Below are 13,671 nucleotides of genomic sequence, written 5' to 3'. Positions count from 1 at the left end.
CAAAAACAAAAGTAATTATTAATATCTAACTCTATATTACTATTGGGAGTTTGGGATTACACTTTTTGGATAGTAACCAACGTTCGTGAGACTTGCACTAATTTTTTAAACTTATTACGAGACAACCTTTGGCACGCTCTTCTTAGATGTTCCCTCGAAATTACTTGTTAATTATGTGGTCTCTTAAGTCTTAACTCTTAACCCCTAAGATAATAGATTCACACCAAACACTGCTCGAGGCCCATATGATGCTCGCATTGATCGAACGGTAGGTTTTTTTCGCATAAAATAGTTGATAACGATACTATTTTAACTTCCAGTTCATACTAGGTGGCAGTCAATCCCCCTAATATTCAATATTTCAGTAGTCATAAAGTAATGGTACATCAAAAGAGCAGGACTGCTATTTGCTCGGTTGCTCCCTAATTTTCATAGTAGTAAGAAATTTGATTCTTGAGTAGGAAGGTTTGATAATTAACTGTTAGATATATCAAATATAAGTTTTCGTGTAACAAATATTGTTTGTATTTTATATAACTATTAAGGATCTATTTGGTTCAATACCCAAAAAGGAAACGGAATGGAAACAAAATTATTGGAGGAAAGGAATCAGATTTAACCCATTCCATTAACCTGACAAATTTGTTTGGTTAGTGATTTGTATTATGTATCCAACAAATCACCCCTTCCTAGATAACCAAGAAAAAAAGATATCAAAAATTTGAAAAACAAAAATCAGATTGTAGATCTATGAACATGATGACCTCATCTTTCCTCGTCATTATTTCTATCACAATTTGTGTCTGGTGTTGTTAATGAATGAGACACATTTCTCTGTTCTCTCTCTTCTCTTCACTATCTCTCTAATATATTTTTTTAATCATTGGCGGTGGTAATCTAATGGTTAGTTTAACGTTCAAATGATGTGAGTGAGGTAGAGAAGCTGCTGCCAAGTTGATAACAGTGAGGCAGAGGCCTTAGCTTCTCAAGCGTTAGTTATTTGATTCCATTCTGAATCAGTTTGGTTACCGCTGGTGGAGGTAGGGTTTCATATGGGAGTATTCATATAATGCCAAACAACAAATTGAAAAGAAAATATTGTGAAACAAACGCCCAGATCAAGAAATGTCATTTTTCTGATTGATGTTTTTGCTCAAACTAAATTGTATCAAAACACAAAAACAATGAAATCAAATAATAAGATACATGCATTTAAAGTGGTTCAATCTCACCTCTGATATCTACGTCCACACAAACTACTCTTTTATTATTTAAATCTTAAAATACCGAATTCTATTACAGATTGAATTAGTCCTCAAAAGCGTGCTTCTATTCAAGCAAATGGAGGACCGTTACAATCGTTGTTTAGAAACCTTAATTTACTAGAACTCTATGTCGTGCATTGTGCTATCGGAATCTGTTTTCAGCTTTCAAAATTTATCAAAAACCAAATTTGAAAACGTGAGTTGCTCTTCTGATTTCTATCCCTTATCAACTAATCTAAAAAATTATTCTCCAAGATATGATTATCTTCTTGAATATTTTTTATTCCTAAACCTAAGGGATAAAATCTTTTCCTTTCCAAAAATCAAATTTAATCATAATATAATTAAACTAATTTTTTTTCTTTCCTTATAAGATAAGAATTCCTCAATATCTTGTGCCAACTATTAACCAGATTTTAAATCAATTTTTATCCAAAAATCTTTAGCAATATCTTTTTCTTTAAAAATAAGTTTTTCTTAAAACTCTTTTTTTTTCTTTTTTCGAAAATCTTTATCAAAATCTTTTTTCTTAAAAATCAGTTTTCTTTAAAACTCTTTTTTATCCAAAAATATTTCAAAGAAACGTTTTCCTTAACATCAGTTTTTACAGAACTTCTTATCCGAAAATCTTTATAAAAAACATTTGAGTTTGTCTTGTAAGAGACCACCTACTTTAATTTTAAGTTAAAATTAACCAATAATAATCCCAATTTTAAAAATAAAATTAGCCTAATAATAACTAGTTTAATTTATTTCGGTGACTAGTTTAATCCATTTAGTAACTAGGTCTACTTTTATATTATAATTAGACCATCTCTTTTGATAATATTTGAAAATATTTTCCTTTCAAAACTAATTCGAAATTAAAAACTCTATTTTTATATTCTTTAAATATAGACACATGAAATCAATATAATTACCTATTTTATTAACTCAAAGAAAATAGTTAACCATCCTAATTTCACAAAGTTCCAATACGTTAATTACATTGCATAAACACAACTAGACCTAAGCTTCCATATCTTCAAGTTCTTGATCTTTCATGAACATCCAATTTTGATAGTTTTCTTACATCATTGTTACACACATACATGTTATGGCGTTAATTATTTATCATCATCAAAATTACATTAACTTAGAGTTACAACAATATGGTACACCCGGATGTATAATGAATGAACTCGAAAATTATCTTGATATTTTTTTACTTGACATTTATTCGTTGTTTCTTTTTTTTTTGTAAATGTAACATATTTACGAACTAAACTTATATTAAAATGTCTAAAACTTATTCTAATAAGTTGTAAAAGAGGAAAATGGTAGTTTGAAATGTTTTTGCTACTAATTTTGTTATTATAAAATATATACTTTTAACTTTTAACGTAGATTGTTGTAGAAATATTATTACTTCTGTTATGTCCTAATATTTGCTCAAGCTGGAAAATGCAGGTAAGACGTTTACCACTGTTACCTGGAGATCAACTAAGGAGAGTCAGGTAGCAGTAACTGCGATCATCTAGAGGTTCCGGAAGATATTTCAAAAGGAGTGCGTGTTCGTTGAGCAAGACTCGGTCAAAAGAATATTGCTACAGCAGCTTTTGCCTAAAAAATAGGACGAGACTCATGGTTGAGCAGAAGATGAAGTTATTTCCTTGATTTTAGGAGATAGTGGCAAAAAAATAGGAATATGTTGTAACGGGTAGAATAGAGCCACGTTAAGTAGGAATGCACTTGTATAAATAGAGAAAAAATCATCTAAGGGAGGGACAAGTTGAGATCATTTACATTCAGTTTATTCTTTGCTCTCTACAACATTCAAAAAAGTACTTAGCCTAAGCTGTAAGTCTCTGATATAGTGGATTGGTGGACTCATTTCCACCCGCGGTTTTTACCCTTCTTCCTGAGGTTTTTCGCGTCACCATCTTTTGGTGTCTTGTTTCTTTTCGCATTGTTTGTTTTGTAGCTAGCCTCCTTGTTGTTAGCTAGATTTCTGTTAGTTGTAGATCCTCAGTTAAGTTTTGCCTATGTAGAATTTGACATAAACAACTTCTATCTACTAACTTACCAGTTGAAGTTAGACTTCTTCATACATGGTGCCAATTTTATGATGAGTGTGAACGCGATTAGATTATTCACAAACAAAACAAAACAACTAATCATATTTTAGTTGAATCAATTGACAGACTGTTTTTGCAAATATAAATATTGATTGGAAGATCAACTGGCCAAAGAATGAATAAAATGCCCTCTATCGTGCGCCCACCACCCACGCAAACGACACAGCAAAACTATTGAAGAAAAGAATTGAAAAGTACATAAAATCAAGTATAAGTAACTGTACTAGGATTCAAGAGTCCAACACAACAAAGTGCTAAACACAATATTCACATCGCAAGAAACATCTTCCTTTAGATACGAGGTTTGAAAAGAGGTTTTTGTAAGGCATATTTGATATTAACTATGGCCTCTAGATACGAAGTAGAGATAACATTGTCATCCGCCAAAGATCTCAAGAACATCAATTGGCGTTCAGGTCCTTTAAAGCCGTACGCTATAGCATATATCAACCCGGATCGTAAAGTAACGACCCGGGTTGATGACGAGGGGGACACATGTCCGCAATGGGACCAATCACTGATGGTCCCCCTCGACGGATCCATCAACAATGCTACCATCACCATTGAGATTGTCCACCGTGCGTCGGAGGATGAGGATATCAAACCCCTTATTGGCACAGCGAAGCTTTCGCTTTGCGACATTGGGGAGAACGAAGGTATTGGTGCTATTAGAGTAACATTATATGTAAATATGTAAATAGTAGAATGGTCTTTTACTAGTCATATGTCTATATTGTAAACAGTAAACACTATATATATATATTGAATGTCAGGATAACCATATCAGGTTAACACAATTATTCTTCACACTTGTACAGGTGCTCGTGTCTCACGTAGTCTGAAGCTCAAGCGTCCCTCAGGCCGTCCTCACGGAAAGCTTGAAGTCGAAGTCACGATACGTGCTCCTCAATACCGTGACTTGAACTCATACCCCCCACCACAAAATGTAAATTACCGCTCGTCGTCATATGACTCGGCACCCCCAGCTGGATACCCAGCTTATGGGCAATCCCCGGCTTACGGACAACCTGCACCGTATGGTAACCCGGGTTACGGGGAACCTACACCTATGTATGGTAATCCGAGTTACGGACAATCTGCACCTGCACACGAATACGGATACGGATACGATCAAGGGGCAGGGCAACCAGTGGAAGAAAAGAAGAGTAAATTTGGAGGGATGGGATTAGGGACTGGAATTGCTATAGGAGCAGCTGCAGGAATAGTGGGTGGAATAGCATTATCTCAAGGGTATGAACATATGCACGATAGTCTTGTTGACGATATTGCTGATCAAGTAAAAGAAGATCTTGATGTGGATGATGACAAGGATGAAGAGGATGAGGATGATGAATAGAAATGATCACCATTATTATTCATTATCTTGCCTTCAATTGCTTGTTTTCTCATAATCATTTAATTTGTGCCATGCATTTGATTTTTCATGCATTTTTGTTTGCTTTGGTTTGGTTTATGTACTATCTTTTCTTTGCTTTATCGATTGAGGTTTGCTTAATCTCAGATGTTTTAGTGCACTTATTAAAATGTGTATTGTGATGTTTGCAATCTCGAATAATGTTGACATTAAGCTAAGGATTATTCTTGAGTGATTCGCATTAGTGCTTTTGCTAAAATGTGATATGCGATTGGCTTATAGCTAGCTAATACATCATTATGTTATTGTCGTAGCAACGAGAATTCTACGTACTACTACATCATTACTTCATCCAAATGTGTTTTTCTTCTAAGAAAACTTTAATTTATAGGTACAATATGATGCAAAAAATAATTACTATATTATAATAGTTTCATACGCATAATGATTCATATTACATAATGCATTATCAATCATGATTTATGTTACATCATGTTAGGTTAAACTGCTAAAGGTTCCTTATAATAATTCATTAATATATATTTATTAAAAAAAGATTAGACTGTTTATATTTTTGTTAGTGGGATGTACGTCGGGCAACCTTTTCGAAAATAGTACTATATTAAAATAGTTTCGTGTATAAAATAGACACTTTAATTAATGCAATTTGAGTTGTGAAGTGTAATACAGACTTTATCTTTTACTGAAAACTTGAGTTTGATCACATGCATATAGCTAGTGATGGGTGGGTAGGTGGGTGTGAGGAACATTTTTCAAAGACAAAATCTACTTAGAGATTAAGTAAGAGTTATCTACTATTATTATCAAATTGCGTGGACAAAAGTTGTATGTTGTCATGTGTCACGTCTTTCTGGCTCACAGTTACTTACATACTTGTAATATAACATTGTTTTAAAATTTCTTTTATTACTCGTAAATATTAAAATTTTTATACAATATGTTAATCTCTTAACTCCTTATTTTGTAAGTTATATTTAACCATCAAACTATGATTTCTACTTGTGACAAAATATTAATACATTATTTTGTCTTACTAATTAGTAATTTTGAATATTGTTGGGACCCACAATTAGTTAAATCTTTCAAAATGTATAACAAATGTGAATATGTTATGCTTCTCCCTTGAATGTTACTCAAGGCATGCCACGTGGCATTGAACCAATAAGTCAATCCATGAGCTGGATAATGGATATTATTAGATGCTCGCATGGATTGGGCCTTAGGCCTCGTTCAGGTTTTCTCTCCCATATAATTGTCTTGAGACCATTTGGTATTATTATTTGGGCACCCTAGCAATTCTTTAGTGGGCTGGAATTACGTACGGATTTACTTGAGCACCCTAAAAATTCAATTATTATCCTATTATCGAATATTCTACCTACTTGCTGGATTAATTCAAAATATTATTGACATGTTTATATCTTCTTTTGGCCTTCACGGAAACATCTTGGTAAGAAAAATAATCTTATTAGACCATTACATCTCGTAAGTCAGCTAACCCAACGACACTGGTCAACGCTTGAGAGTAAGGGATATAAAGGAATCTCTACTCCCAAGTACAAGTAGATAGTGGGTTCAAACTTGTAATTTTACAGTCACAAGGTGATTTACTCACCACCTCCACCAAGCAAGGTTGGTTTATTGTCAAGTTTATACGACGGTGTATATGGTTGCTTTGCCAAGTCTTTTTTTATTTTGCTTCAGGAAGAGTGAAGAGTTACTTGTCCCACGTTCAAATACTATAAAAGGTTTTACATGGTCCTTTTTTCCAATACGGGGAATTAACTAGTCTAGCCCTTGAATAGGACTAACCAAAAAATTCTTCCGGATGATGGAGAGAAACGCAGAAGCATGAAGTTCAAACCAACGATGAGGATTTGAACCGAGTGCCCTTATGAGCCAAGAAAATCGCCTCTTGATTTGCCTTGTGGGAGTCGTGGTTAATAGAAATAGAAAAAGAAAGCTCGAAAATTCATCCGTGCATCAAAAATAATATTATTAATTTTTCGAAGAACTTTCCAAATATTCTTAAGGGAGTTAGTAACCACAAGGTTATCACCCACGAGAAAAAGATGTTTAATTAATCTATATATATATATATATATAAAACAAGGTTCAATTGGCTTATGTGTCATTCACTAAAAGAATCTGTCCACATGTCATTTGCAAAAAAACCCCTCACTACCTTCTGCCATGTGTAATTCTGACTAATGGAATGCATCAATTACAATCTTTGTAACTTTAGTAAGTTTGTATATTTATGTAGATTAATTTCTAACTGTTTTCCTATTTAATATATATTAGCGATTTTTTTGGCATTTTTCTCTCCACTCTCCACATCAAACAAAAAAGTTCATCATATCATACACAGAAGTAGATACATATTGTCAACCACCTTATTTTTAATTTTCGGTAAAAAAAAAATACTTTTAAAAAAAGTTGTTAAAAATCAAAGTTTAAATCATCAACTCAAAAATTCAATGACCACCTACTTATTAGGATTTAATGGGGTTAAAGCAAAGAGAATTGGTACAGCTTTTAATTAAACAAAAACATTAAGTGCATATTCACCGATTTGAAGTATAAACAAAAAACGATGAAGTGTCTTATATATATATATATATATATATATATATATATATATATATATATATATATATATATATATAATTTATATATATATATATATATATATATATATATATATATAAACTACCACGTTAGAAAGTTGACAATCTATGATTCCACTCTCACAGTCTCACTTAGATTTGACTGGATTAAGAGGAAACAAGCGACATTGATAGAGTTTTTTCAAAATAGGAGTTTGGTTTATATAATTGAAATTAAATGGAATGACAAAACCATACTAATACAACAACCATATATTTACAGTCGGGCTAGGATGACGAAGATTGAAAAAATTCGTGTAAAATGAATTACCTTATGTAATTATTATACAACAACCATATTATTATAAATAATTGTAGCTCAAGAAGATTTGATATACCATTGTCAATTACCATCACAAACAAAATAGTGATTTGAAGTAGAGGAGCCCTTTAATGGATATATCTAATAGTAAGATAATCAAAGATCAAAGAATAACAAAGAATATAGAAAAGGGGAAAATAATTTTACTTTACAAATAATCTTCAAAAATATAATTAAGAAAAAAAAAATCAAATGGGTATTTCACAAGTTAAAAGAGGTACCTTTTAAGCAAAGTGTAACTTTTAATTTTAAATGGGTCACTTCTAGATTAATAAAATTGACGTATTTAAGGCAAAAAGTTACCCCTGTCCCACATTAATTTATTGTATATTTGTATATCTGTGTTACTAAAGAATTTGTATAAATAAAATAGTCATCAATATTTTTCAGTATATCTAATCAACAAAAAATCTCCCGTGTATTTTATCATGACATTAGCTACATCAGTCATTGAACGCACGGGTCATAAGTCGGTTTTAAAATATATTTTTTATTACACGATATGATTATAAAAACTTTAAATCACGAGTTAAAATTCAAACCATGATTTTAGGAGAAACATCCTAAAATCCTAAATTTACAAAATAAAATATTCCCGCGCACTTTAATGTGTATTTTGTTTCATCTATGTATTTATATAGTATATATTAGATTACAAGATTTTTAAAGTTTAAAAATGTTGTAACAAAGGATTTTTATAATCATGAAATATAATTTTCCATCTTAAAGGCACGAATTCGATCTAATAATAATTATTGATTCAATAAATTTGAAATAAAAACAACTACTTAATTAATAAAAGAATTCTCATGCATTATGCGCGAGTCCAAATCATATCTATATAAATCCTCCCGTGCATTGTTGCAAGTGGGTTTACTGGGGCCGGTCGTAATGCGTGGGTGCAGCCATAAATACTCAATTAATTTTTATCCAAGAAAATACACTTGCTAACGAAATAACATATATACATGAGTTATATTGATGACACCATGCACCATTGGCATAATATCCATAGACTTTTCACACCGAGTCCTTTTTTGCAATTTTAATTTATAGTTTAACATAACTTAATATATCAAAATCGAACATAGGTACTACAACTTATAAAATTCACGAGAACAAGTTCATTGGAACATAATAACAAAAACCTATAACTTCTACGTTGCTATGTTGCTCTATTCATTTATTTAATATAAATTATGAAGTTTTTGTTTCTTTAAGCCAAACTACATGTTTTACAATTATGAAAGTCACTGAGTTGATGCTCGAATTCTTGATCTCACTTTTGTAAGGAGCAGTCAATGTGAGTATAAATAATGAAATATATTGTTTATGCATGTAATAAGTCAAACTTATTTTTTTAATAAATTGAATTGAAAAATGTCTTTTCACTTTAATTTTTGTTAATTTATATTTAGTACATAGGATAAATTACAATGTCACGACTTTTAGGTCATCAATATCTTACTAAATATTTAATTATTTACACAAGTTTCAAGGAACATATTGTAAAATAATAAAAAACTAAAATTTGAGGTAAAATATTAATCAACTTTTCGATCCGATTGAACACAAGTAACCATCACAACATGTATGTAAATGATATAAATAATATCTAATCTCAAATATCAAACAAGCTGAAATATAATTGATAAAAATTAAGTATTTTTTTAGGTGCAAAAAATCGAAATATCATTTGTCATAAAATAGATCAACAAATTTAAGGTTGTAATTTTTGGCAATTTCGGTACGAAAAAAATTGAATTCTGGCAATTCAAGGGAAAGATAGAGAATGAAGGAAGGGAAGAGGACCGAGGAACAAGGGTGTATAACGAAGTGGTGGATGATTAGAGTGTTAGGGTTAGTAGGTTTTATATTCAATTACTATTATGTGTATTAGGAGTATAATAAGTTTATTCAGATTATTTCACTTTTGGTCAAAACAAGTCACTTTCAAGTCCAGATGGGTTACTTTTTAATTCAGAATGGGTCACTTTTAATGTTAAACAAGCCAGCTTTGTATAAGTCAATTGACCCATTTAGGGAATAAAGTTACCCATTTTTTTAAGCTGGATTATGTATTTAACCACGGACAATTATATGTTACTATTTCAAGAGTTACAAGCAAAAAAGGTATGAAAATCTTAATATGTGATAAAGATTGTGGCAACCTATCTGTTTCAACCAACGTGTTATATGAGGAAGTTTCTCAAAATGTTTGAATCGTGTATGAGTTGTAATTGACCCAATTTTTTATGTATCAATTTAGATGGTGTAATTGTTTTTTTTTTTCATAATGTGTTGTCAATTCAGTTTGATTTCAATCAATCTCATTAAACAAAAATATTGTTGACATTAATAACATGTCTTTTTTTGTCTGATAAATAATTTATAATATCACATACAAATATGGCCTCCCGTGCATTGTTGCACGGATTAAAAGCTAGTTCCTAAATAAATAGATGACGTGATACCCTCTCTCATTCTCGAAGTTTCAACAGTCAAAGTTGAAGACTTATAATATAATGAAGACTACGAGCCCTCCATGATTGAGACTTGACCTAAGTGATCTCTAATTATATTCCAGGCGAAAGAACTGTTTTATGAATCTTTAAACCATCAAAATTAATCTTGTAGTAGTCAAGAGGAGGCTTAAAACACCACACTTCCTTATTAGTCCTACTAGGAGTAGGAGAAGAGGAAATAGAAAGACAAATCTCTAGTTTATTCTCATGTTCCCAATCTCTAGAAAAAGGAAGAATAAAGGAGGCAACGACTTTTGTGGGATACAAACTTTTTCTTGAAAATAATTTTTGTTAAGGGCAAACTAAACCTAATATGTCGCCAAACAATAAAAAAAATTACAAATTCCAATTAGAAGTTAGGAAAGTGTAATGAGTCAGCAATGAAAAATATTTTAGATATATTAACCTCTGTTTCTAAATAAGTGCAACAATTTGAATTTCACGTTTGCCAACACATGACTTTGACCATTAGTATCTCTATTATGTATTTGTAAAAAGTTATAAAAAGTTGATATTTGAAAAATATTTATTGAAACAAATCCAACAATAATTTTTATGATCAATTTTGTTCGTATATATTAGTAAAAAAAATATGGTCAAAGTGAAGTGGTGAATAATGCAAAAGTTAAAGTGTTGCACTTAAAAAAATGGAAGAAGTATATAGAATCGAGTGTGTAATACATATGTTGTAGAATTATAAAAAGATAAACTAACTACTAATAGATCTAAAAATAATAAGATACATGCAACTATCTAAATTTGTTACATATATGTTGTAGATTTATAAAAAGATAAATTAACTACTAATAGACCTAAAATTAATGAGATACATACAACTATCTAAATTTGTTAAACTAAAATTAAATTCGAGATAAATCTAATAAAATATTACTTTATACAAATTTTCTTACTATATCTTAGCATCAAAATGTGGTTAGAGATCAAGCTGATCGCACCAGACCAAGCCACACCAAAATTTGATAAATCCATATCAAAGTACCTTATTTGTTGCGAAGATAATATGGCCTCGGATCAAGAAGTTTACACATGAATAGGCTGAATGCTAACATATGACAAGTTGATTTTTTTTTTTTTTATTGGGAAATTAAGTCAGCCCAAGAGCTAACTCCTATCAAGACTACTAGCCTTGTAGGAACTACCAGCACATTGGCTGGTAATGCATGCAAAAGCATGCTAAGAAAATAGCCCAACATAATATTGGGGGTAAGGATCGAACCCCTGACCTTAGAGATCAGAGGGAAGTGCTCTACCACATGAGCTAGCTCCTCATCTTTAACATATGACAAGTTGATGAATTGTGCTCTTTTCCCTCAGCAGAAAAAACAAAAAAAAAAGTTGATAATGTTTGGTACGCTCTTCTATTAGATGTTTCATCGGATAATATTTGTTAATTCTTTGGGTTCTTGATATTTAAGATACCATGCATTATGCATATGCACAGTGCACTGCACGCACGAGGCCCATATTGTTGATGACTAGAATTGCAACATTACAATGACAGGCATGCCCTCGATCAAATTGTCATAAATGGCATGAAACATCAAAAGTGCAGGAGCATTACCGTGTACGTTACTGTGCACCTACGCAACTAACACGGAAATGTTGATGAAATGCTAAACATGTCCGATAGATGATTTTAAATTTGGAATCATCAAATACTTATTATTTTCTAATTTTTTCACCTCATTTATGATATACTATTAATTTTACCATCATTTGTTTACTTCAATGGATGATTTATAATTTTGGATCATTATATTCTCTATGATAGATTTTACCATAGCCAATACATATTCCATATCTTCAATTTTATTTCTATAAGAAAATATATTTTGTGAGATTGAATAAAATTTAAAAGAAAATAAATATAACTTTCGATAACAAAATTAACTGAAAAATGAGATTTACGGACATAACTCAATATTGGTCTCTATTTGTAGACAAAAAAAAAATCATTGGTATTATTTTTATTTTTAAAAAAAAGAAATTAACAGTTCAAAAAAATTGTTGCAGAATTTTACAACATTACAAAATTTCGATTAATGTGAGCCATGGAATTGGAGTCATATTGGCCTTTGGATGACTAAAGTGTCAACGAGGCCAAATAGAAAGCTCTTTTACTCTACTTCTTACATGTATCATTGGACGTTGTTTTTTTTTCATTTTTGTCCTCCAATTCTTTTTGCTTCGATCCTCCTTTAACCAGATCGTTGCAACAATCTAATCATCCCCCTCTCTCTCCTCTTTTTTTCTCATTCCTAATTCTTTATTATATTTTTCTCCTTCTCTCCTCATCATGATTTAGGTTATAGATCATCCAATGGTCATGCTCTAATCTAGATTATAGATCATCCAATGGTCATGCTCTAAGCATGAAAACATCCCCCAAAATTACTTAAAATCGACTCAATTCCATCAAGTATTTTGAACTTTATCTGTCCTTTTTTTCTTTTCTTTCCCCAAACCACCACCTTCATCCCTCCAGCCACCTCCTCCACCACCTTCTAGCAGGCCTTCTCCCCACCCTTCCTCCACCCCCACCAGCATCCCAACCCTAACCCCTGCAACCACGCACCATGAGCAAGCCGCAGAAATAAAAAAATAATCCAAATGTCCATTGCGAAAACATCCGGCCTGGACGTTTCAATTTGATTATAACTTGAGGTGTTGTCGATCACATGTATTTGTTTTTCCCATCTTTAGTAATGAGCAGAAAAAAGTTCCCAACTACATTTGTTAATCAATCGATAAATCACTTGTTTCTTGGTTTAAGTTGCAAGTTCAAACCTCAAAAAAACTTTATTTTGTTTTATTTGGCAGCGTGGCACATGTGGAAGTGGATACTTTTGAGAAATTGTCATGAGAGGGATAGCATACGTATAATGCAAGCTCTTTTTAATTATATACTTCATTCATTTTGAAAATAAATGGAATCTATACAAATATATTAAAAGGCGTGCATAAACGAGAAACTGTGCCACGTGGTGCCCTCCCTAGAGAGTTTTAGATCATGTAATTCATGTTACAATATTAAAAAAATTAGAAATTGCGTGGTATAGGATTTGATCCTGAGACCTCAAGTACATATACTAAAGTTTTAACCACTAGGCTAAGTTATATTTAGTGTTATTATCATAAAGTATTATATTAATAAATGATTTTTTTTCTTACCCGGGACATAGCCCGGGCCTAATAACTAGTGTTTTTTATTTTTTAAAAAGTGAGTATCATGTAAATAAAAAAGTGTTTCATTTATTTTAGACGGGAGAAAATATTAATTGTTGACCTCAGCAATGTCGCGAGATGTTGCATATACAACATTTATGACCTTACGAAAGTTACAAATCAAAATTGTG

General features: G+C 31.4%; 1 protein-coding gene across 1 annotated transcript; it reads left to right on the top strand.

Annotated features, from left to right (window-relative positions):
• Positions 1-3,054: 3,054 nt before the first annotated feature.
• On the top strand, positions 3,055-4,975 carry LOC104888396 (hypothetical protein). Its single transcript, XM_010673355.3, has 2 exons — positions 3,055-4,038; positions 4,201-4,975. The coding sequence occupies exons 1-2, from the start codon at positions 3,726-3,728 to the stop codon at positions 4,737-4,739; spliced, it is 852 nt and encodes a 283-aa protein (XP_010671657.1). The 5' UTR covers positions 3,055-3,725; the 3' UTR covers positions 4,740-4,975.
• The last annotated feature ends 8,696 nt before the right edge of the window (positions 4,976-13,671 follow it).

This window comes from Beta vulgaris, chromosome 3, assembly GCF_026745355.1.
Source record: "Beta vulgaris subsp. vulgaris cultivar EL10 chromosome 3, EL10.2, whole genome shotgun sequence".
NCBI classification, from domain to species: Eukaryota; Viridiplantae; Streptophyta; class Magnoliopsida; order Caryophyllales; family Amaranthaceae; genus Beta; species Beta vulgaris.
The sequence above is the reverse complement of the archived record's forward strand: the minus strand, read 5'-3'. Positions and strand labels throughout refer to the sequence as shown.

Coding starts and splice junctions, on each gene's coding strand:
- LOC104888396 (XM_010673355.3), top strand. CDS start 3,726: ATGGCCTCTAGATACGAAGTAGAGATAACATTGTCATCCGCCAAAGAT. Junction 4,039..4,200: donor CGACATTGGGGAGAACGAAG/GTATTGGTGCTA, acceptor ACACTTGTACAG/GTGCTCGTGTCTCACGTAGT.